Below are 25233 nucleotides of genomic sequence, written 5' to 3'. Positions count from 1 at the left end.
AACACAACACTAAATTCTGGCAGGCATAAAGCAAGCTGTACTGTTTGTTCCTAACTTCCTTCTTTGTCCCAGTTTTCCTTCTGTCCATCTTTTTTCTCCTTTGCTTTTTTTCCTTTGCCTCATCCTGTCAAAGGAAACTCTTTAACACTGTCATCATTTACAGCTGTACTGTGAAATTTTCAGTTCTACATTACTTACAGTGCATCTCCCATCTTTCACACGAAATTCATTTTGCTTGAAATGTATATATACCAGTACGCCTAATGTACACTATGTATATACACAATATACAGGTAATTCTAAACAGCTTTGACACCAAATTCAGGTTTCACACTATAGATAGCAAACAAGTCAAAGCTACCCCATAAGGATGCTAGTCATTCCAATTTGTACAGCAGTCTGGAGACTTATGTGGGTACTAATATTTGTGATAAGAACGACAGAAAGACATGCTAAAGGTGGCAAATATTTAGGTCCATTTAGATATTCCCTGGACTTCAGCTGGTTAGCTATATGTTCCATATTAAAGGAAAATGAGAACAGAATTTTTTAATGCTGAATTGGGATTCAGCATAAAAAAATACCAGTGGTCCAAATGCAAAGGGAATTCCATAAATCCAAAGAGGAGGATATTGTTTCTTTGCATTTCATGAAAAGACAAGGGAAGATGGCAAATTGTTGCACATCTTTTGCTTTATAGATTGAAGGAAAGTTGATGGAACTATGGTCAAAATCAACATCCCAGTTCTAGTTCAAGGCTCTAAAAACTAAATCCTTCTTTTCAACTTGAAGATTAGATCTTCCTGACTAGTAAATGTTATTCCTATTCAGTCAAGAGAATGATATATTATTTAAAATTGCATTCTTTTTAATAATCTATGTCCTTATTAATTTTACATCTCAAATAACATATAGGGGCTTAAAATATTAACTACAGGGGCGCCTGGATGGCTCTGCCGGTTAAGCATTCAAATCAGGTCACAAACTCAGGGTCACAGGGTCGTAAGATCAAGCACTGTGTGGGGCTCCACAATGAGCAGGGAGCTTGCCTGGGATTCTCTCTTCCTCTCCCTCTGCACCTCCATCCCCTGCTCACGCTTTCAAAACAAAACAAAACAACTTAAAAAATATTAACTATAGTAATTTTTAATTTAAGGAATCTGCCTGGGGAAAACACTGTCCCTCATAATATGTAATTTTGTTGCTAAAATGTCCTATAATTTATTTTTATTCACATTTTTTAGGAATGCATTATGTGCAAAGATGGAACACTAAGTTTAAACTTCACCAGCAGCCTCACTTTTCCACAATCTCACAAAGTAGCTCACTTGTCCCACTGTTTCACTCTTATGCTCTCATTTTACAGCCATAATTATGACTATAATGTTGTTGCTTATATTGTTTCCTTACTTGCCTAGAATTCCCAACCATTCAAATCTTTGTCAATCAGAGTTGAAAAGTACAGAGCTTTTCGTAACATGGTTGTGAAGACACTCTTTTCTGATGGATAGGGGTGGGCTGCGATCTACAGGTGTTTAGGCATTTTCAGTACATCACTGTGCTGAGTTTTCTATTATTTCCTAGGGGAAATTCCTTCCCTCTGTGCCTACTGCCTTATGTGCTGTCTTTCTGAAAATGCGCTGTGGTTCCAGTGATGTTACTATTTTTATGTAACTAGAGACTGTATGCAACCTGCTTTGGTTGTCAGTGAAGTGGACAAAATCCAATATGGACTTAGAGCAGTGATTGGTTTTTTGAAAATCTATGATCCCCACCACTCCTGGGCCTCCCCAGCCAGAAGGAACACTGCTCTTTTCCTCTGCTCCAAGCTCCCATACAGACACAGATTCCTCACCACTCCAATCTGGCCCAAGAAAGGAGATGGAATTGGAGTTGATCCTCCCGACTGTTTCCACTCTGCAGCACCCTCCGTTCCAACCTCCTGCTTCTAGGTGTTCTGTGTGGGGCACAGAGTCTGTGTGTGAACGTTCCCACATTTAGAGCAAATGCCAAGATGCGGCTCCTCTCTTCGATTCCTGTATCTATCTTCTAACAATACTGGGAGGCACCCATCATTTCCTTTTTATCAGAGCAGAGCTATGTCATATATTATATATAGTAAATACAATTTCTTCATTTTCTGTGTATCAATACCTATCTTTTAAGCAATCTTGACCAATCATTATGAACAGAACTCTGTGACAATGAAAATGCTGGGTATACACACTATCCAACAAAGTGGCCCAAAGTCACATGTGACTGATGAGCATTTGAAATATGGCTAGTGCTGAGGATTTAAATTTTATATTTTAATTTTAATTAACTTAAATAGCACAGGTGGCCACCTACTGAACAATTCATGCAGCTCTGTATCTCTATACCTTTCACCTCAACCCCTCTATTTCATCTGGCTTTCCATCTTATTTTTCTCCTCTCATTATATCTACCTTTTTATTTTGTATTTATATAAGAGATATGTAACAACATGTAAGGTATCTATATATACATCTTCATTACTTGTATGATACAGACTGTACTAAGTTTTATATATTTATTCTAACATCTTAAAACAGAAGTCAAGAGTAGAATGTCAAAGCAACTATCCTGTTTTTTTTTTTCCTACAGAACAGAATGAAAATCTAAATCATCAAAGAAATAATGTAACACTTTATTTGAATCCAAGTCTCTCCACATAATCAATTACATTCCAGAACACTGGGGTGAAATGTAGAAAACACTTTAGACCAACTTGATTTCTGAGACAATGACTTTCAAGAAATCGTGAAGAACTGGAAGGGTGAACATGAGGCAAATACTGTACCTAATTTTAAAGAGGTAGATTCCATAAACAACAGACAAGTAAGCTTGATACAGGTAAGCCAAAATCTCAAAAAATGACTAAACATATTGTTTAAAAGAACTTAGGAATCCAGGCACAATCCTTAAGATGCTAAGAATATAACTAGCAATATAAAACTTCTTTTTGAGAGGATTATAGATCTCAGACAGACATAAGCTAGCTAGAAAACCTCCAAGTTTTCTTGTGTGGGGCTGGAACTTCTGAGGTAGTTACTACACACTGGGCAGTTTTAAACACCCAATCCATGTAAATCCCATAATAACCATATAAAGCAGGTATAATTATTATTCCTATTTTACAGACAAGGAAACTGATGTACAAAGAGGTAAAATGTTTTGCCTAGTATCACTGCGCTAGTAAATGGTAAAGCCAGAATTTAAACTCAGATAATCCAGTTCCAGAGTTCCCACTCTTCATCACAAAGTTGAACTGCTTCTCAAAGTGTTCACTGATCTAAGACCAAAGTCAACTAAGAAAAATTTCTAACCACAGACAGACCTATGTTCTGGCCTTATCTCTTCAACACATAAAAACATTTTATCTATAACTCAGAATATATCCTTAAGAAATCTGCAAAAGAAAGCAAGCCAAGAGAGCCAAAATAAGAAATGACAAAAGTCAAGTTTTCAAGAAAATCTATGGGCTCAAACACTGACTCAATAATATAATAAAGAGACATATATTTTAAAAATTAAGTACGTAAGAATCTGATGAGCAACTCTCAGAAGGGCTGATATTAAAATAAAAGAGGTTTGAAGTAGTCCTAAAATTAACACGATCAAAAAAATGCCAATGCTCCAGTCAAAGATATGTACACTCCATAAAAAAAAAATCACACACACACTCCAGAGCCTAGAAGTAAAGCTTATATACAAGAGAAATAAATGTCATAAACTAGTTATACTATAGTAAAAATTTTATTTACTGGACCTTAAATAGTCTTTATTTAAAAAATAAAAAATATAGACACATTACAGATCTTACTATAGTTACATACTTTTGTTTACTGAAATGATCCTTAGATCCTTTCTCAGAGCCCTTGCATCAGACATACACTTCTAAATATTTAATTGCAAAATTCCTAAACCCATGGATTAGGAAGTTACCTAAAAGCAGGGAGAGTAAATGCTTTAAGCACGCATTGCTGCAATAAATAAAATGATAACCAACAAAAATAAACCACATTAAGTTTTATAAAAATCACTAAACAGTATTTTACATTTACATTAAATAGGTCCAAACACTCTTGGTATCAAGCTCTTGGAGGCATGACTATTCTAGTAGTTATGGACATTTTTACTGCTGATTCTCCTGTGGGTCACTTTCACAAGGCAACCTGTGCCTGCCGGGACTCCCAACCACATGAAGATTCAGGAACCAGAACAACCAAACCGGTACTGGATGATGTGGCTGGTGTGCTTGCAAAACAGAGGCAAGGTTCCGGTCAGGTGTGGGCAAACTTGGCAAACTCGCAAAACTCTGGCACTATCATCTCCTTTGACTTTGATTTCCTTTTGACTTGCCCCAGAATTGTAGAATCTGTGAACTGCCCCACTAAAAGCTATAATAAATCCCTTTTTTCAACAGAATCCCATAAAAATGTGAGAAAACAATCTCAACTCCCAACATCAGATAAGCACACTGTAAGGACAAATACAACAAAGACAACAGCAACAACAACAAACTCAAGGAAAATATTAAAGGAAAAATCCAAAAATGAGGAAAAATAATGAGAAAAGATAAACATCATCAAGTAAAGATTCAGAAGATTCAACATAACAGGAATTTAAGGAGAAACGGAAAAATCGAAAAAAAAAAAAGGCAACTTAGATCTTTGCAATAAAAGGGAACATCAAATATCAAGCAAAATTAACAAAAGACCAATATCCTACATATGTGTTAGGCAAAGTGTTAAATGTGCAAGAGAAAGGAAAAATACAGTAACAAGACAAAGAGAAAAAGAAAAGACATGACCCAAGAATTCTATATTCAGCCAAGCAGTCATTCATGGGTGAACAGAAAGGAAAGCCATTGTCAGACATGCAAGTACTTGCACTGTTTTTGTCACTCTTCATGACTGCTATACCTGTCCTTTATTTTGATAGTTGACGGAAATAGCTATCCATTTAAAATTTTTAATGACAAATAATACATGAAAAATGGTAATGACACAATAAAAAAATAAGAAAAATGATTCTTTACACATCAATAAAGGGTCTCAGATCTTATAAACAAAACTGGTCTATAAGGAGGAAAGAGGGGAAAACTAAGGGGCTCTTATTTCAAATTGTGCATTTTTCAGTATCAATAGTAGATTCTGTGTTTTTATCTTCCATTCTAGACTTTTGATACTTTCCATTTTCCCCAATGTATAATCTGTGTGTGTGAAAATACACACACACATAAATATGTATGTTTGAGTAAATACTTTTGTGAAAATTTTAAAATAAGTACATGTTTCTAGCAATTTTCCAGAAAATGGAAAAGACTGCTCTCAAAACAGTGTGCTCCCTTTACATCAGAAACATTCAAGCAGAGGCTATTTTGGGGGAGATGTTCTAGAATAACATCTAGCATAATCCAGCACTGGTGGATTACATGACTTCCAAAACTCTTTCTGGTTAATAAGTTATCATCAACCTTAGACCATATATATATTATCCCTTTGTAACAACAACAAAACAAACAGCCTAATTAAAATGGACAAAGGACATGCACAGACATTTCTTCAAGATGATAAACAAATAGCCAATCAATTAGGATGGCTACTGTCAACAAAAACAGAAATAACAAGTGTTGTTGAGGAAGTGAAGAAATTAGAACTCAGTGCATTGTTGGTAAGAACATAAAATGGTGCAACTGTTATGGATGGTAAGCTATGGTACAGCACTTTCTCAAAGCATTGAAAATAGGATTGCCATATGATCCAGCAATCCCACTTCTGGGTATAAACCCAAAAGACTTGAAAGCAAGGACTCAAGAGAGATATCTGCTAAGAACCCATGCTCATAGCAACATTATTCACAACAGCCAAAATGTGGAAGCAACCCAAGGGCCCATCAACAGATGCCCTGGAAAACAATGTGGTATACGCACACACACCATGGAATATTATTCAGCCTTAAAAGGAAATTCTGGTACATGCTACAACACTAATAAAACTTAAGAGTACATCATGCTGACTGAAGTAAGCCAGTGACAAAAAGACAAATAGTGTATGATTCCACTTATATTAGGTACCTAGTCAAATTCAGAGACAGAAAGAATGGTGGGTGTCAGGGTGGGGACAGAGGGGAATGGGGAGTTGTTTAATGGGTACAGACTTTCGATTTCAAAGATGAAAGGGTTCTGGAGATAGGTTGCACAGCAATGAGAATGTATTTAACAGTACTGAAATGTCCACTTAGAAATGCTTAAGATGGTCAATTTTAGGTAATGTGTTTTTTTACAATATTTTAAAATATAAAAGCAAGAACTATGCCATCACTTTAATGGCTCCCAGAATTTCCCCTACTAACCAGCTACTTTTAGAGCATTATACAATTTAAATGACCTGGTAAAAGGATAAAAGCAGAAAAAGTAATTATGTAAAATCAGGGGTTCTGATATTTTTTTAAAAAGATTTTTATCTATTTGAGAGAGAGAATGAGAGAGAGAGAGAGAGAGAGCACATGAGAGAGGGGAGGGTCAGAGGGAGAAGCAGACTCCCCGCCAAGCAGGGAACCTGATGCGGGACTCGATTCCGGGACTCCAGGATCATGACCTGAGCCGAAGGCAGTTGCTTAACCAACTGAGCCACCCAGGCGCCCCGGGGATTCTGATATTTTATTACCAACTGTCTTCGCGCAGATTGTGTCATGTATTTACATCAGTAAAATGCAACAGAAGCATCTCCACTTCCACCTCCTTGTCACCAGACAGGATATCATTTTGTTTTCTTAAATTGTAGCTGACTGAGCATGAAAATCACTTAACTTCACTCCTTTATTTTTCCCCCTACATCTAGGAATTTATGAAAAAAATTATCACAGATAAGCAAAGATTTAGCTAAAAGGTGATTCAAAACAATGTTTTTTCAATAGCAAGAAACTGGAAAAAAATAACTACTAAACAATAGGCAGCTGGCTAAAGAAATACTTCATTTTAGATAATGAGAGTATTTATAATGAGAAAATGTTTACTACAAATGTGTAAAAAAGACAATATGTAAAATAGCATGCACTATATGATTCCATCTTCTAAATCTTGTCAATTGTATTTAAGGGGTAATGAGACTACAGATGGTATCTGTGTGTTCTTATGAAGGGTTTCTAAACTATGAGGATCACTTACTACTTTTACAATTAGAAAAACTTTAGTGTCAACTATTCAATTTTTTAAGAAAGCAAAAAAAAAGGAATTTTAAAATAGTTCACTCATTATGTCAAGTTATCTCAATAAAACCTGGGAAAAAATAAAAATAGGCTTCATTGCACAAAAAATAAAAATGAAAAAGTTTAACTTGATCTACCTAAAACCCAAAATCATCCTCCCCACCAAAACTAGTTCCCTATTTTTTTATTTTATTTTTTTTAAGGATTTTATTTATTTGACAGAGACACAGTGAGAGGGAACACAAGCAGGGGGAGAGGCAGAGGGAGAGGGAGAAGCAGGCTTCCTGCTGAGCAGGGAGCCCAATGCAGGGCTGGATGCCAGGACCCTGGGATCATGACCTGAGCCGAAGGCAGACGCTTAACGACTGAGCCACCCAGGCACCCCACCAGTTCCCTATTTAATATCCTTTTAGTCAATGTCAGAATCATTTGCCCCATGGTTTTCAAAATTTCATTTATCATAGATTCCTTCTACCTCTCTACCCTCAGACCCAATTGATAAATTCTTATGATTCAATGGTTTCCCATACCTGCCCATTCCCTTCTCACTGCTATCATCAACTATGGTTCAGGTGTTCATTATCCATGATATAAAATTTTCTAATTAAATCCTATCTGGTCTTCTAACTGCAAATTCTCCCCCACTGTAATCCACTCGGTTAACTTCAACCAGGCTTGCAAACACTGCCAATGCCACCATTCCTCTCCAAACTTTGGACTGCTACAACCATCAACTCCACCTGACCTTCAGTGCTCTCCACAATTTGGTTCTAACTATTTTTCAATCTCACCTCACTTCTAGTAATTCTCAGCTGCTACAGTAACAGCAGTAGAAGTTATCAGTTACTGAGCACTTACTTGGCTTCAGGGAGAGTGCTAACTGCTTTGTAAGCATAAATTCTTTAATCACAATGCCCCTCTTAGAGGGTATTACTATTATCAGCTATATTCTTTAAACGAGTGTGCAAGCAGAAGGCAATAACAGCTTAAAATTCCTTTCTTTTTATGTAAAAAGACTGATTTCATTTGTGGCTCCAGTTCTTCTACCAGGTAGCACTGTGACTCATTCATTCAGTGCTTCTTCACTGATGAGTACTGTTCATTTGTTACTCATGTTTTCTAACATATTGTTAACATGTTATTCTAGTGAAGGAAAAACAGGGCAAACTGGTAAAATAATTTTATTTTTAAATGGCCACTTAACTCCTTTGTTTCAAATACTCAGCCGCAGTTCTAGAAGATGCAGTTCTTGAACACAATGCCCACCTTTTAAAGTACTGGACTAGACTAATGTGAGTTAAAAATTAGTTCACCTACTGTGCTTGATATAATTTTCTTCAAAAACCTCATTAATCATTTTTAAAGGCAACATTCTTTTTCTGATGTAATTACAAAATAAATCACCAATTTAAAATATAAATATTTATATACTTCTTGCCAATTACATTTGTACTGGTATTCACTCATTCATCATTTGAATCATTTATTCATTCAACAAAAACACCAGGAGAAAATTACTACTCCAAGTGCTTAGGATATGGCAATAAACATGAAAAACAAAGTTCTTCCTCTCACAGAGCTCACATTCTAATGGCAGGTACAGATGATAAGTACATATACAATATTTTAAATCTTCAGAGTGATACGTACTGTGAAGGAAAAATAAATAAAAAGCCAAAAAGAAAACGACAGTTTAATACAGTGGGTGGGAAAAGAGCAGGTGGAACCAAATGAAAGGGCAGTGAAGGACGCTGCTGAAGAGGTAACATAGGAACATAAATCTAAATGAAAAAAGGCACCAGCTAAGTAAAGATCTGGTGGTGAGAGCATCCAGCTACTCTGTTAGCGATTAGCAAGGCAGAAACCCTGATCTGATGTGAGAAATGCTTCACCTGCTTTAAGAGTAAAATGGATGCTGTTGAGATGGTTCAAGATGAGGTTAAATGGAGACTCATGACTAGTGCTATCATGGAGTTTTAAATAAGATCTAAGTGTAAAGGGAAGCAGTGAAGAGTTTTAAACGGGTATGATGAGCCCTGACTTCTTAAAAGAAAAACCAGGCTGCAGTTGCATAGGGCATTAAGAGAACAGGAAGATGAGTTGTTAACAATCTAGGAAATGTATGACAACCACTTGGACAAGGGTAGTTGGCAGAAGTTACAAAACACATAGACTATGGTTCTGTTTTACAAGACACAATGGTCTTCCATTTTTATAATAAACTGAACTCATATTTATCTCCACTCCCTCCCAAAAAGCCACTAAAATAGTAAAACAATTTATAAAGGTGGAAACTGAAAGGAATGGAGAAAAGTGACTCATAGTACACAGCTATCAGAAACTTTTGGAAGATGGAAAAAGTGGAACAAGGAATAATGACCGAAAGTGATATAATTCATCCTGAGGAACTTTGGAGAGGCTCAGGCCTTTGAGGTACCAAGCTCCTTGAAATGTAATAGTCTTAAGGTTGACAATTAAGATCAACTGAAAATCTCTCCATCAGTCTGTTAAAAATCTTATCATATAGAGCCAAAAGACAGGATTGAGAAACCAAGCCAAAGATTTGCATTTGAAGATCCAAATCACAGACAAAAGTAAGGCACTGTTCTGAAAACAGATGGCCTATGTTATCTACCCAGCAAATGTGATGCATTTTTTTTTTTTTTTGGAGAAAATTAATAGCCCAGAACACCTATAAATAATATTTGGGAATCATCAAAGATAATGATCTAGTACAATCTTACTGAAAGTTAGACTGATAACATGTATTAAGTCCTTAACATGAATCAGCAATTTCATCTTTAGGAATTTATCACATACATGAAATAAGAAGACATAGATGAGTCAAGAGTATACTAGAAGAGATGTTCACTGCAATACTGTTTATAATAATATCAAAGCAACTGAAACAGTCAAAGAACACAGAGCTGTTAAATTATGATATAGCCATTCATTAAAAAGGAAAACAGTGATGTAAGTTGTACGTATATTACATGAAAAGAAAAGTATGCAAAATATATAGAGCCAAAACACAGGGCTAAGCCTTTTGCTCAAGGGGTTTTTTTCCTGGGGTGCCTGGGTGGTTCAGTTGTTAAGCGTCTGCCTTTGGCTTGGGTCATGATCCCAGGGTCCTTGGATCGAGCCCCACAGCTGGCTCCTTGCTCAGTAAGAGGCCTGCTTCTCCCTCTCCCACTCCCCCACTGCTTGTGTTCCCTCTCTCATGGTCTCTCTGTCAAATAAATAAAATCTTAAAAAAAAAAAAGGAGCTTTTTTCCTATGATGAAAATAGATTAACTGCATAATAAAAAATATTAAGATTATGATTCTTGAAAAGTAAATTAACCATAAAAATTTTACACTTAATGATATTTAGATCTCAAAAAATAAGAAACCATTAAGCAATTAGTAATGTCTTTAAAAAAAAATCCATATAGCTGCATCTTATCAAATTATTTCTAAATTTAAATCAATGATTTCAGTGAAAAAAAGTAAAATATAAGAAATAACTGAACTACAGATGAAAGATTCCATAATCAGTTCTCCATATCCTTACCACTATACCCTTAATAAAATCTAAAATTTGATAAATAACCACCAAAAAGCTATGTGCAGGTAACACCTTCAGGAAAATTTTTATATCTGCACTTTCAGTGCTATTTAAAAGATTCTTATTTCCTACAGTGCGGGAGCAGACATTTGGAATTTCTAATCATTAAATGTCTCAGGCAAAACGAAATTTAAGATAAATTTTAACTGAATAAAAAATATTAAGATTATGATTCTTGAAAAGTAAATTAACCACAATACCAGCTAAAGTTAGTCACAAGTTCCAAATAACTATGACATAAAATAACAAGGCTTAGCCCTGTGTTTTAATAAAAAATTTAAAAAATGAAAATTGAACTTTCTGGAAAACGAAGTTTTATGAAAAGTGTAACACTCTTGAAAATCCTGGATAATGCTGTCTAGCAGACAGAGGGGATGGACAACAAAAGTAAACAATGTGTTCAGAAACAGGGAGAAGGCCAAGTAAAGTAAGAAATAACTACTTAGGAAAATGTCATTTGAAATATTAAGTATGAAAGCAAATACATATAAAAGTAAGTGGAAAGGAAGTAAAACTTCATATACACAACAATCATTATTAGTTAAAATTGTAGACATGAACAATACCAAAAATAATACGAACAAAAATCTACTGCATAATTAAAGGTGGGTAAGACAAATGGGCCACTAGAATAAAAAAGAGACTACATTCCCATGTATACATATATAGGAATTAAGTATAACAGAAACGGCATTTTACAACATAAGAAAAGACAGAGTCATTAACTCATTAATCATTAATACATGACAAAGGACATTGACTATCACTTTCAATTAGATCCCTATGTCACACCATAAATTAAAAAATCCTAATGGATAAATTAGGAAAACACCCCAGAAAAATAGCGTAGTATTTTTAAAGTTATGAACTGAGAACACCATCTTAACTATATCTAGAAAGCCCAGAATATATAAAAGACAGACATTAACACGCAAACTTAGAACCAAATAGAAAAGTAGTCAAAGGATATAGGGAATATGTAACAAAAATAGCTAGTAAATATTTTTAAAAGATGACCAATCTGAGTGAACAAAAAAAATAATTTTTAAATTATCAGAAATGCAAAAATTTAAAAAATCACTGATACTCCGTGTGGGCTAGGTTGTACAGGACAAGATGCACTCATACTGCACGGAGTTTAAAAAGGAAGAACATTTACACCTGAAACTAATATAACACTGTGCACTATACTCATAAATAAATAAACAAATAAATGCAGCAAAAAAAAATTAAAAAAATAAAAAGGCAGAAACTTTTGGTGGACTTGAGTATCCTGTCAACACATAAACATACATTCCCTTGGACTCAGATATTCTATTCTGCTTCTGAGAATCAATCCTGCAGATATACTTGTACAACTATACAAGCCTGCCTCACCAGGATGTTCTCTGCTACACTACCTACGATGCACAAAATTAATAAAAGCAACTCAGTGGCTGCAATCTGATAGCATGAGAAGAGGGACAGACTTAAATAAATAAATAACACCCAATGAATACTACGCCCTCAATTTAAAAAATGAGCTAAATCTGAATATACTGATGTAGGACTGCAAAAGATAAACACAGTCCTCTCCGACAGTTTTCCCATCCTGACTTCTAGAACTTGGAACTATAATTTGACTTAAGAGCCATCAAATTGTGATTTCCAATTTTCTATGGAATTCTAGGAATTTAAAACACATCCGGATATTATGACATAAAATAGGGATTTTATAAAAGCATATTTCCTTATACCAGCTGTACAGAGCACCAAAGACATTATCTTATTAAATGTGAAAGAACTGCTGATCTCTGTACTTTCCCCTCCACAACAGTATCAAAATCAAAATGTTACTTTAAGTCCCCTATCCATGAATGCCTTCCAAAATAATAAACTAGGTGAACAAGAGTTTATTCAATAATTTCAACTTCTGAATGGTGAAATGATTTTCTATAGCAATCTGTGACATGCATTTTATAAATATAAATTAGATTAATAGTCTATTTTAACAGTTATCTGCTTAATAACCAGCTAAAGTTAGTCACAAGTTCTAAAAATGATTCATAATTTCCAAAATAATTTCATGGTTTCATTCATTACAAATGCTTTAAATAGCAACTTCCCTAAAAAATATGAAATAGACAATCCCTGAATGAATACTTTAAATTTATGTTCGATTTAAAGAAAAACAAAAAATGACTCATCAATACCTGGTCAATGACAGTTGATGTTCAAAGATGCAGATAACTGAAAACTATCTGATGGTATCACAGCTTATATATATGGTAAGTATAAATCTTGACCTCTCAGTTTCAACTTCAGTGATGCCACCTACTTGATACAAAAAATGTCTAAATATCTCAAATCATTTCCATAATCTTCTGACAAAGAAATCACTTAGTTATAAATAATAACTTACAAAGAGTTTTGTGGAATGACTTCCTAATTTATTGGAAATCTACATTTTTATTACTTGTAAAAACATGTTCAGCATAATTTGGGTGGTCTCTTTTTAATATGATAATATCCAGTCACGCTGAAAGACAAAAACGTTCCTAGAACCAGTTAAGACAGTGATTACCTCTGAGGAGGGAGCAGGCAGAAAGAGTTGGAGAAGAGAGAGTTTTTAGCTTTTGCTGTGAACTTAAATTTCTTTAAGTAAAACTTGGAAGCAAATGTGCCCTTTGGAGGCAGAGTTCCTGGATTCTTAACAACTCACTACCTCTTTCTGACTTTGGGCAAGTTATTTAATGTCCCTATGCCTCGGTTTTCTTTACCTGTAAAATGGGGATCATTCTTCCTGCTATATAGGATTAAATTAGTTGACAGATGTGAAGTGCTTACAATAGTACCTAACACACGGTAAATGTTACTGCTATTATGATCATCAGCCTCACCACCTATAACCATCAACTAGGCAATCTAGCTGAAAGGAACTGGGAAAAGAGGGAACTGGAGGGTGACATCTGATTCCTACACTTCCTAACATTTCAAACATAAATTCTATTTTTGTAACCAGTGATAAATAACCAACTTAAGTGAAAAAGTAGTATACAGTAGAATAACAGTTTCAGTCTTCAATTTTCAAAAACATGAGACAATACAGGCTTTGGAGTTTGATATTTATTTTTAGCAGGAAGAATATGCTAATGATGATGACATCGTTAGAAGATACGCCCATGTCCAATACCTGCAACAGAAGCTCAATAGAAGTTAAAGAAACCATACCAAAAGACTAAGGACAAAAATTGCATAACATTACTTACCCTTAATTCTGCTAACAATAAAACAAGCAACAATATGTTTAAGACTGAAGTTACATCACAAGATCAAAAACTAGCCAAGTGAAATATCGTACGTATCTTCATAAAATTTTTTACCTTTTCCTTTCTATGTACAATTGGGAAACCTTTTGTACATGCTCTCTCCAAGGTAGAGCATGGTGCCAATAACTATGCTCCAAACTGTAAAGGGGTAATGCTAAATTAAAAGCTGAGAATTTGGGGTGGGAGAGCTCTTGATCAAATAACTGGTCTCACAGGTAGAAATGACGATCCTCTTTGGCAGAGACCGCTAAAACAAGAACTAGACACTAATAAAAGCAACTTAGTAGAGGCAGTATCATAACATACCTACAAATTTACAGAGAACTGCTTAAATAAAGGGATCCAGACAAGTTAGAAATTCTCCTACATATACATATAGAATAAGAAATTGCTAGAGCAATAAACAATTTAAACAAGAACTAGTCAAAAAAGATTCTGGTCCAACCACCCCTGACAACAGCTACTCTGCTCAAAGGAAATAGGAAAATGTTTCTCACCCTTGAACCTCCAGACTCATCAACAGTATCAGTCACCACTTAGCTTAAAGGAGTGATGACTTTCCTTTACAAAAGATTGTGTATGAGCCAGGAGTGAGGTGGGAATATGTTAAACATTAGAATCAAGGATGGAACGAAAGACTAACTTGAAGACTAACTTCTTGAACGGAATTGATAAACTTTACAGGGACAGGGAGAGGGGGACTAGCATACCCACAATTAAGTCTATGCCAAAAAAACTATTTTTTGATTGTATACCTAAAAGTACATACATGTACTCAGAACAAGAATTCAAGAAATCCAACCATAATTTACTGTAATTGACACCAGACTTTATACTGCTATTTTCCCACAGTTCTGTTCTTGAAAATAAGAGTTTAAGCTTTTCAGATGAATTACTATTATTGGAATTCCAAATGAATAATTTTATAAAGCAACCAATTTTCATAATACTAAATTTCTAAGTTTACTTAGGCTGCTGACTTGGTTCAAGTAGAAAGAAACCCATTCCTGCAAGGAGTAGCTTACCTGGGCCATTGTCTAAAAAGGTCTATATCAAAAAATGCAAAATGTGTGGAAACAGAGTATTCTGAAATGCCTACCCAAGAAATAAATTAAACAAGCACTAAAGAAGGAAAAGGTTACGCACTTCCAATTTATGCTCTTTCTCTGCAAGGGCTTCCTTTTGACAACGAAGAAAATCTGCTAACATTCGAGTGAGTTGCTTCCTATCATCTATTTCAGCCGCCAATCTGCCATTGTAATCTGCCAGCAACATACAAGCATCCTCTACCATTTTAGAAAGCCTTTCTCCAGATTCTTTATCTAAGAAAAGCACAGAATAACAACATTATTACACAATAAAAACAATGCCATATGCCATTCCCTCACCCTGACTTCCAAAAAAGTTCCAGGTCACATTTTTCCTTTCTTACCTGTTATCTTATCTAGTAGGGATACTTCTTGGACTTCAACAGGCAAAGACGCTATCCTCTGATGAACTGCTGCATCACCTGAGGCTGCATTCTCTAGATCTTGTAGTGCTCTAACAAGATCTAGAGTCTAAAAAGTTATACAACTTCAGAACCATAATAAATGAAGCTTAAACAAATACAAAAGACTTAAAATTTATTTCATATTCCTTACTACTTATGGGCTATATATCTGTTCGAAGTTTTAAATATAAACTACTTTTGAAGGCAGTCCATTTCTTTTAAGAAATATTAAGAAAAAGAAACTATACTATGTCAAGTGTTGGAAATATATAAATTGAAAACTAAAATAAGACATGGCCCTCAGCCTTGAGGAAGTCATACTCCAGTGGTAGAGACAGATAGTGTAAAAATAATTATCAGACTCTGAAAGTAACATGCATCATTTATATGCCAAATACATACAGTGGCAAAAGGAAAAGCAGGCTATAACTTCAACTTAGACAATACAAGTTGTACATATGACATATTCATTATATTATCATTATACATGGGCAGAATTTTTTTAATACTAAATTGGATATTTGGGGCAGGGGGATACAAATCATGTTCTACTACAACAAAGAAGAGTCTTACCAATTGTATTTCTACATGATGTAGTTAAAGTACAAGAGCAATGTAGTTTTGGAATATGTTTAAATATGATATCTTCAACTACTCTACAGTTTGTTAACAAGATCATTAAAATATCACAAAATTCCATGTATCTGATGACTAATACTTACCTAAACACTTAGCCAATATAAAAATTATTTTATCATTAGAATATTTTACTTGCACTGTTTTCATATCAGATACAATTAGGAGGGAACAGCAAGCCTTTGCTGGTAACTTCACAATTCATAATGTCTATAAATTTATTCCAGAGAAAAATAAATACATTTTCTTTTTACTGGTCTCTATTTCCATCTCACCTCCTTCTTTTTTTCTTTTTTTAATCTCTAAGACTAGTTCCTGGAACAGCAGGAAATTACACACACTTGAAAAATATAGGATATAAGCAATTCTGTGTATACATTAAAGATGACACTGACAGATCGTTACTGGTTTTTCTTTAAGCCTTACAAAAAAATGCTGTCACTGGGGTCTAGCTCAAAGTAAATATCAAACATGATTAAGAATGAATGGAATCTAATATGAAATATACTATCCCACACATGCTTTTAATTCATTACTATGTGTTTAATATTCTAATATTTTACAAAATTTTGATGTAAGATACATCCCCCTACAAATGAAAGTGAGCTTAAGAGCAATGATGATTATCAGGAAGCTTGTTTCTTATGGTGCCCCAATTAACTTTTATATAGTAATTTTTAAATTAGTCTTAGAAAGTCTAAAATTTTCTGAAGTTCTGAGAAGTAATCTGGGTTTATGGTCTTGATATGCATGCTTTAACTACAATCTGCTCTCATCTCACCTTTACATTCCCACATGAGTTAATTCTAAGTTTCCAGTGCTGGGTCAAGGATCAGATAAAAAAGCAAAGTTGTATGAAAACAACACTAGCCTACAATTTCTAATAGAAGAGAATGAAATGAGTTCAACTGGATCCTACAAAGAGAAATTTTAGCCATTCTTAAAATAAAATGGTAGCTACAAAGCTGAACCACTGAGAATTAAGCAGTACAACTAATCTGAAAATAGTCATTATAAAATGAAAAGCATCAGCATTTTATTTAAGTACTAGATTAGAGTCAGACAGATACTCCTAAGATGTACAACTGAGGTTACTCTTTTCATCAGGGAGAACACAAGAGGATCAGACCCTGCATCTAGAACTTGGGTAAAATACTGTTCATGGAATCATAACAAGGCTCTCAGCACAAAGTGCTTTGTTTTAATTATTACCAAACAGAAAGAAATATAAACCTTAGTGTTTGGTTATTTGAAATGTTACTATTTTTTCCTCAAGCTTTTGTCCCTGGTGATCATGTGGGCTTCTGCACCTCCTGTCAACGAGTAGTTTGGATCAGGTCCTGGCTGAGTACCTAGCTGAGATTCTTTCTGCCTCCCCAGTATTAACAGTGACATAATACACCCACAGTTTTAGGCAGTGATTGGTTTTATCTTTCTTTCAAGTTCCTTTCATTGGGAAAGAGTTTCACCCAGCCTCTGGTTTCATGCAGTGAATTCAGGTCCAGTCCTCCAACTCCCATGGAGCACTTTGAGTTCTTATTACCCTAGTATTTCTGGAAAGCCAGTATGTACTCCCGGACCAAAGCTTAGCAAGAACTAGGCTCTGGCTCACATATTGTGCTTCTGTACCATTTCTAGCCCAAGAAGATATTTACCTTGTTTTATGAGTATGGCTATGTCTTCATTTTCTCCTTTTAAATTTTATCTGTCCCTCCTATATGTTTGAAACATAGAAGGAGGAAGCTTTAACACTCAATGCCCACATTAATTAAAAGTTAAAAATGTTTTTCTGGAATCATTTGATGGCTAAAGAATGCTATACTGTACCAACCTGGGAGGACACGGGGTTTAAGATAATGACTCTAATCCATCTTATTTTACCATGAACTATATGGTTCTATAGTTACACAGAACTGTATAAATACATGCTTGTTACTGTAACACTCATTTTTACATGTTTAAAAGAAAAAATACTCTAAAGGGCAGTGTTTATCTCTAGGAATGGCATTTTCAGTGTACTTAAATCATATAACAAAATAGTCTTACCACATAATGTTTTATTTATTTAAAAGGAAACTATTTAAATGGTGGATATCTCCCTAGACCTCATATTTAGCAATCAGATATCCTCTTTCTATGCAAAATACAGTTGCCTAATATATACATTATACAACATACATCAAACATAAGCAATCTGTTAATCAGAAAATAAGAGATATTCACATAGCTTCTTTCTTGTACTCAGAATTATAATAAAAATCAATTTACAGAAGTAAAACATTAAAATTAATAAAGCTTCGTGGCCACATGAAGTAACAGTAGCAAAACTCCCTCAACAGAGAAAAACTTCTACCTGTGGTGGTTCACTTGGAGATCCCAGAGAGGAACAGTTTTCATTTTCATCCACTTTTATCTGTTCATAAGTTCGCTTCCTAGGCTTCTTATCACCATCTGAAATGGAAGAACACTGAAGTTTTAATGAAAGCAAACATTTTAACGAAGAGATCATGATAAAAGATTACACACTTACACAGAGCTTGCTTAAGTTGTTCTAATACATCATTCTCATAAACAGACCTTTCTTCCCAAATAGATAATACCCTTCCAAGGTGCTTCTTACAACTTTCATCAGTTTCACTAAAGAAAAAATACAAATAATAACAATTAATAGAGCTACTAAGAAGGTAATGGTTATTTTCAATACAATCAGACACTCATTCCCTGAAAAAAGCTGTTCAAATGTTTACTGAGCACCACTATGTGACCAGAAGTTCAGAGGTGAGGTGATCAAGGCAGACTTACTCCCTGCTTCCTTTAAAAGCTTACAGACATGTATTTTTTTAAGATTTTATTTTTTTAAGTAATCTCTACACCCAAAATGGGGTTCAGACTTACAACCCCGAGATCAAGAGTCACACGCTCTACTGACTGAGCCAGCCAGGTACCCCAGACACATTATTAAACAAAAAATTACAACAAAATGTAAAGGTGCTCACACTGGCTACTAGGGGTTTACAAAGAAGATGCCCCTAACTGAATGGCGGCTGAATATGAGGCTAAGAAGATTTCATATAGGTGATTTTGAAATTTATTTAACAAATACTTATTGATCAAGGCACTATCTTTGACACTGGAGATACAAATGGAGCTTTATAGCAGCTGTTGCTTATAAGGGCCACAAAAAAGAACAAGTTATTAAAGACAAGCATAATGCAGAGGCCTGGCCCACTTCAACAGAGATTAAAAAAAGGATCTGAGGAAGTGATATTTTGAGATCTGATGACTGGAATAACAGGGTAGTGGCAAACAGACTACTCCCAACCACATCCTAACTGCCTTCATCACTACCACTGTAGACTGAGATGCTATTACCTCTTGCCTGGATTTCTTAGGTCTTCTCATTGGTCTCTTAGGCTCTTACTCTTCACTATGCTCTACTAATGTCAATCAAATCATATGGCTCTTCAATCCCCTAAGAGCTATCAATCATACCAAGAATAAAACCAAAATCCTTATGCTGGACCACAAGGTGGACATGTCTACTTCCTGGCTACTTCTCAGTCTACATTCTCTAAATACCTTCTCCCATACAGGGGCACCTGGGTGGCTCAGTCATTAAGCGTCTGCTTTCAGCTCAAGTCATGGTCCCAGGGTCCTGGGATCGAGCCCCACATTGGGCTCCCAGGGAGCCCACTTCCCCTGCTTGTGTTCCCTCTCTTGCTGTGTCTCTGTCAAATAAATAAATAAAATCTTAAAAAAAAAAAAAACCAAACCTTCTCCCATACAAATCTCCTTGCTGATCCTCAAATATGCCCAGCACACAGCTATTTCTGCCAAGTATTCCCTCTACATAGAAGCCTCTCCTAGAATGCTCAAGTGGCTCATTTCATCTTTTCCTTCAGTTTCTGTTCAAATGCCACCTCCCCCAAATAGTCATTCTTTATCGCATGATGTAAATCTCCTACCCTTTAGTTCCTTAATTTATTTCTTCACAATACTTACCTACTAGCATAGTATATATTCACCTGCACATCTAGTTATCACCTTTGTCATCCACTGAAATGCAAGCTCCACTAGGACAGAACCTTATCCTGTTCGCTAAAGTATCCTCAGGGCCCGGCACATGGCAGGCAGTCAATAAATACGTTATTGAGTTCCTCGGGAGAGGCAACATATTTAAAAAACTTAAGGTAGAAAGATCTAAAAGAGTGAGTTCAGTTAGCTTAAACTTGGACTATAAATTGTGTGTGTGGAAGAAATGTGAGACAGGAGTCTGAACATGTGGACAGGGCCATGAAGCAACACCTTAGGTCTTGCTCAGGACTTTAGACTTAATCTCTGGAACAAATGAGAACAACTCAAAGGCAAAGGAGCGTTATGATCAGCTCTGCAACTGTGGCTAGTTTTGTAAGTGGATTAAACAATACTGGAGGCTCCTGCAATTATATAGAAAATGACATTATGGGGGCACCTGGGTGGCTCAGTCCGTTAAGTGTCTGCCGTTAGCTCAGGTCCTATCTTGGGGTCCTGGGACAGAGCTGTGCCTTGGGTTCCCTGCTCAGCTGGGAGTCTGCTTCTCCCTCTCCTTCCATCCCTCCTTCCCCCCACCCCGCTCATGCTCTCGCGTGCACTCTATCTCTAAAAAATAAAATCTTAAAAAAAAAAAAAAGAAATGACATTATGGAAACTGGAATGGAAAGAAATCTAAAGAACTGTGGGAACTATATATACTACATGGGACAAAGGGAGTGAAAGAGAAAGGGGAATGTGATATACTATAAATCACAGTATCAGAGAAAGTTAAAGCTGACACCTAATTTCTCATACGGGCATCTGGATAGATAGAGTTGGATCTGCTGAGAGAGTGAAACCTAGAGGAGGAGGAAGTCTGACAGGAGCAAGGACATAATATGAGTTCAACATGACAGTACGTTTGAGATGTCTGGAGGCATACAACTAGAAATTCATTAGGCAACAGGACACACAGGTCTAAAACTAAGAAAACACATCTGGATTGGAGTGTAAGATTGTGAGTTATTAGGGTGTGGATAATAACTAAATACATGCAATATATAAAATCGCCCAGAGGTCAAGTGAAGAATATGACCACAGAAAGAGGGCTTAGGACTGAACTCTTAAGAAATGCCAAAATCTTTGAAAAGATGGTAAAAGACAATATCTAAAAGGAAAGATAAATAATATACATTTAAGAAAGTAACATACAGCACTGTAATTTTTGAAAAAAATGCATCCACTATGACTAAAGTTGCAGGGCATGCCTGGAGTATATTCTCATCCTTAAATCATTCAACACAGATCTTCATTTACCCCTGGATTCTATAATTTAGACTGATTTAGTAGTCTACCCCAATAATGTTTACCCAGTAATCTATCAAATATTCACGTTTGGAAATAAGCATTTAAAAGGGGCATAAGCCAAAGCACTGACCTTTACCCTCAGAATTTTTCTGTAGCAAAATTTTTCAACAGGCTTATAATTATTCTAAATAAATATTCTATACTTCCAAAGCATTTTAAAATGTTATGATATATACACAAACACTAAAAAAACCCTTAAAATTATAAGCAATATGAAAGGAAAAGGTATGACGTTTATCCAGAAATATTAGTTGGAAAAATGGTAACTTTATAAGCACACAAATTTTCAATTCAATACCTTTATTTATTCTTAATGAAGTTCATTCCAAAATGGCAGCTGCTTTTGGTGTCTTAAAGGAAAGCTGTTAATTCAAGTATTCCAAATACCCACCATTCCAACAGTTCAAAAATTTCCCTTCACACAAAGTATTTAACACATTTACAAATGCCATTTATAGTTAAGTCTTTTCAAATGAAAATTTCAAAGAAATAAATTCCCTGTTTTTTGTTTGAATGGCTTACAGCAAATTTTAACAAAAGCACATATTATGCACATTTAAAAGAGATTACCTAGTACTCAATTACCATACCTTGAAACATGTTTAAAAGCCTCCACTATAACTGGTGCAAAATCTTTTGTAAACTCCGGTCCCTTCCTTTTGCTGTTCTGAATGACATCATTGGCTAGGTAGAGAAAAGTAAGCTTCCTGTTTGGTTTGGCTGGAAAAAAAAAAAAAAAAAATTAAAAACCTACTTAAAATATCCTCCTTTAACTTGGACAAACTTTCTCAATATCTGACTCAAGTAGTTTGAGAACTACAACAAACCTACTAACCTTTATGTATCATGTTCAAATCTAGCTTCTCATTCTACTACTGAACTCATCAAGTCACTATTCTTTAACTCTAGGTTTCTATAGTTTCTGGAGATGCAGCATGTGAGAAAAAAAAAAGGAGGAACTAGTCAATAATTAGTTTCCTTGCACTTTTACTAAGTTGCTCAAACTACTTACCTTTGATTACTAGTCTTATCACTATTCCCAAATTAGTAGTTTTATACACCAAAATCCTCAGGTCTACAAAAATGCATCGCTGTGACTCAATCTGTACTAAATTTTGTTAAAACTATTAAACACTACAAGAAATACAGCTCATTTAAAATAAGATGGTAACTGGTCATGTTAAGATGGTACCTTAAAGCTTGAATTTATGACTGTTTTAATACCCACATTTATTTTACAGTTATCATTAAGTTATTGTAAAACAAGAGTACGAAATGTAAAATACGTTGAAAGAGACCTCACTTTGATTAATTATGTACTTTTTGTTTATGAATAAATATTTCCCAAGCTGACAGAGTAAATGTTAGGGAGACCAAATGGGAAGTTTAGACTTTCACCCACTTTGGATTACATGGCCTTAAATAGCTGAATTCATCTAGACAAAAAGATGTCTCTTCTCATAATATTCAGTGGGTGTAGTCATCCTTCTGAAAAAACAGAAAAGATTTCAACAATTGTGGGCCAGAATACATTTTTACTAATTACAATGTTAAGTGGTACAGTATTAAGTACAACTCAAGTTAAGAGTCATACATACAAGTAAAATTCAGTTGGTTGAACATAATCTTTTATATTGACATTTTCATAATATAATTTTACTAGAATTACATATGAATTATTCAAAGTAGCACAGTTATATTCAGAAACACTGTACTCTGTGGCATCCACATTCAGTGGCATAGGAAACTTATGGTCAAGACTGATAATCCAGTGCACCATATATGTGGGCCATCTTAGTGGATTTAAGACGAAAACAGGCAGGCTACTTTGGGCCCTCTAGATTTGAGTATTCAGTTTAATCATTCAACACATTAAAAGCCACTTCTGAGTTCAAGTCTTTCTTGAGAAAAAACTAGTGACACACAACCTGCTTACAAGAAACTAAAATACTGAGTCAGAGACGACCAGTCTTTATAAATCTGTGCCATCCACTGCATAGTCTCATTTGCCTGTCTAAAGATGTGGCTCACGACTATGCTTTTGAAAGTCCTGGAATAGAATAAAGATATGGAAGAGATGGCAATAACAAAGACCAATTTGTTCTGATTCTTTTGGCTCTTGTCTGGTTAGATAAACCATTCAGTATAACTGGTTAAGATACCCTTTCCCATGAAGATGATCACAATGGCAACTTTCCCAATATTCAAACCTGTCTCTTTTTTACCTATCCCTGCCCAAAGAAAATCCCACCCAAAGAAGAGGTTAATATTAATTAATCCAAGTATTTGCCTTCTCAGCATCAAAATGAGTTTAAAAACTCAAATTTTTATTATTATCTAATTGGAGACCATCTGTAGTACTTCAAATGAGTACCTGAATCAATGGGCTCCTTTTCCTAAATACTGGTAACATTTACTATGTGTTACACACTACTCTAAGCACTTTACATATATTACCTAATTTAATCCAAATAATGTAAGGTACCATCATTACCTTCATTGGGCAGTTTTAACAAATAGGCATCAAAAGGGTTATCTGTCCATACTGAGATATCCAGGAAGGGATCAGCCAGGATTTGAATCCAAAGTCCAACTCCTAAGCTTTCCCTCTTAACTGGACTATGCCTCTAACGACTATGTTATAAATGAAAGAGGATGTTACCTTTTGAAAAGATCAAGTAGTGACCCAACCAAAATACTTTAGAATGTTAGCAGCATTATTCACAAGAGCAAAAGGTAGAAGCAACACAAGTATCCACTGACAGATAAATGAATAAACAAAATGTGGTAATCCATACAAATGGAATATGATTCAGCCTTAAAAAGAAAGGACATCGTGATGCATGCTACAACATGAATGAACCTAGAGGATATTACGCTAAGTGAAACAAGCCAGTCACACACACAAAAAAATACTATATGGTTCTGCTTATATGAAATACCTAGAATAGTTAAATTCATAGAGACAGAAATTAAATGGTGATTGCCAGGCGCTGGAGAGAGAAAGGCAGAGAGAGTTGCTTAATAGGTACAGAGTTCCCGTTTTAGAAGATGAAAAGAATTCTGGAAATGGATGGTGATGATGGTTGTGTAATAGTGTGAATGTATTCAATACCAATAAACTGAACACTTAGAAATGGTTAAAATGGTAAATTCTGTTACGTACCACACAAATTAAAAAGTGTATTTTACCATATTTATAAATCCATGGGCTACCAGCTCTTAAAAATAATTCAGAATGGTTTCTATAATGTACATTAAAGCAAAAATTTACAAGATATCAAAATATATTTCCCAGCATATTCCAAAAAACAAACCAAAACTACAGCATGGATTTCGTATGAGGTCCAAATATCAACACATTATTTTCATTTTCTTCCCCTTGTGGAACCCAAGTTAAATATGAGAAATACTTAGAAAATGCTATAATGTATATCCTTCTCCAAATTTTCAGTAAAAAAACTTACTTCCATTTAAAACTATGTGTATCTTCATGTAGAGCAAAAGTAAACTAATGGAACTAATTACAACAAGCAATTCCAAAAGAAAACCACAAAAATGATTTTCAAATGAATTTT

The 25233-nt window shown here is 35.0% G+C and overlaps 1 protein-coding gene across 3 annotated transcripts in view; it reads right to left on the bottom strand.

The window, feature by feature from the left end:
• Positions 1-25233, bottom strand: part of RPRD1A (regulation of nuclear pre-mRNA domain containing 1A) — a 72269-nt gene that overhangs the window by 22276 nt on the left and 24760 nt on the right. For 2 of the 3 annotated variants that reach the window (XM_028098356.2, XM_028098357.2), the window contains exons 2-6: positions 22246-22375; positions 18807-18913; positions 18630-18727; positions 15581-15707; positions 15295-15470 (exon numbers count right to left, since the gene is read on the bottom strand). In XM_028098356.2, the coding sequence (XP_027954157.1) occupies positions 15295-15470; positions 15581-15707; positions 18630-18727; positions 18807-18913; positions 22246-22375 (638 nt within the window). Of the gene's footprint in view, positions 1-13787; positions 14013-15294; positions 15471-15580; positions 15708-18629; positions 18728-18806; positions 18914-22245; positions 22376-25233 lie in introns of those variants that run through there. The other variant, XM_028098358.2, reaches the window with a different exon arrangement.

Source organism: Eumetopias jubatus, unplaced genomic scaffold (assembly GCF_037043125.1).
Source record: "Eumetopias jubatus isolate StellerSeaLion01/CBP00866 unplaced genomic scaffold, mEumJub1_p1.0 scaffold_16, whole genome shotgun sequence".
Taxonomy (NCBI): domain Eukaryota; kingdom Metazoa; phylum Chordata; class Mammalia; order Carnivora; family Otariidae; genus Eumetopias; species Eumetopias jubatus.
This window is presented reverse-complemented; position numbering and strand designations above follow the sequence as displayed.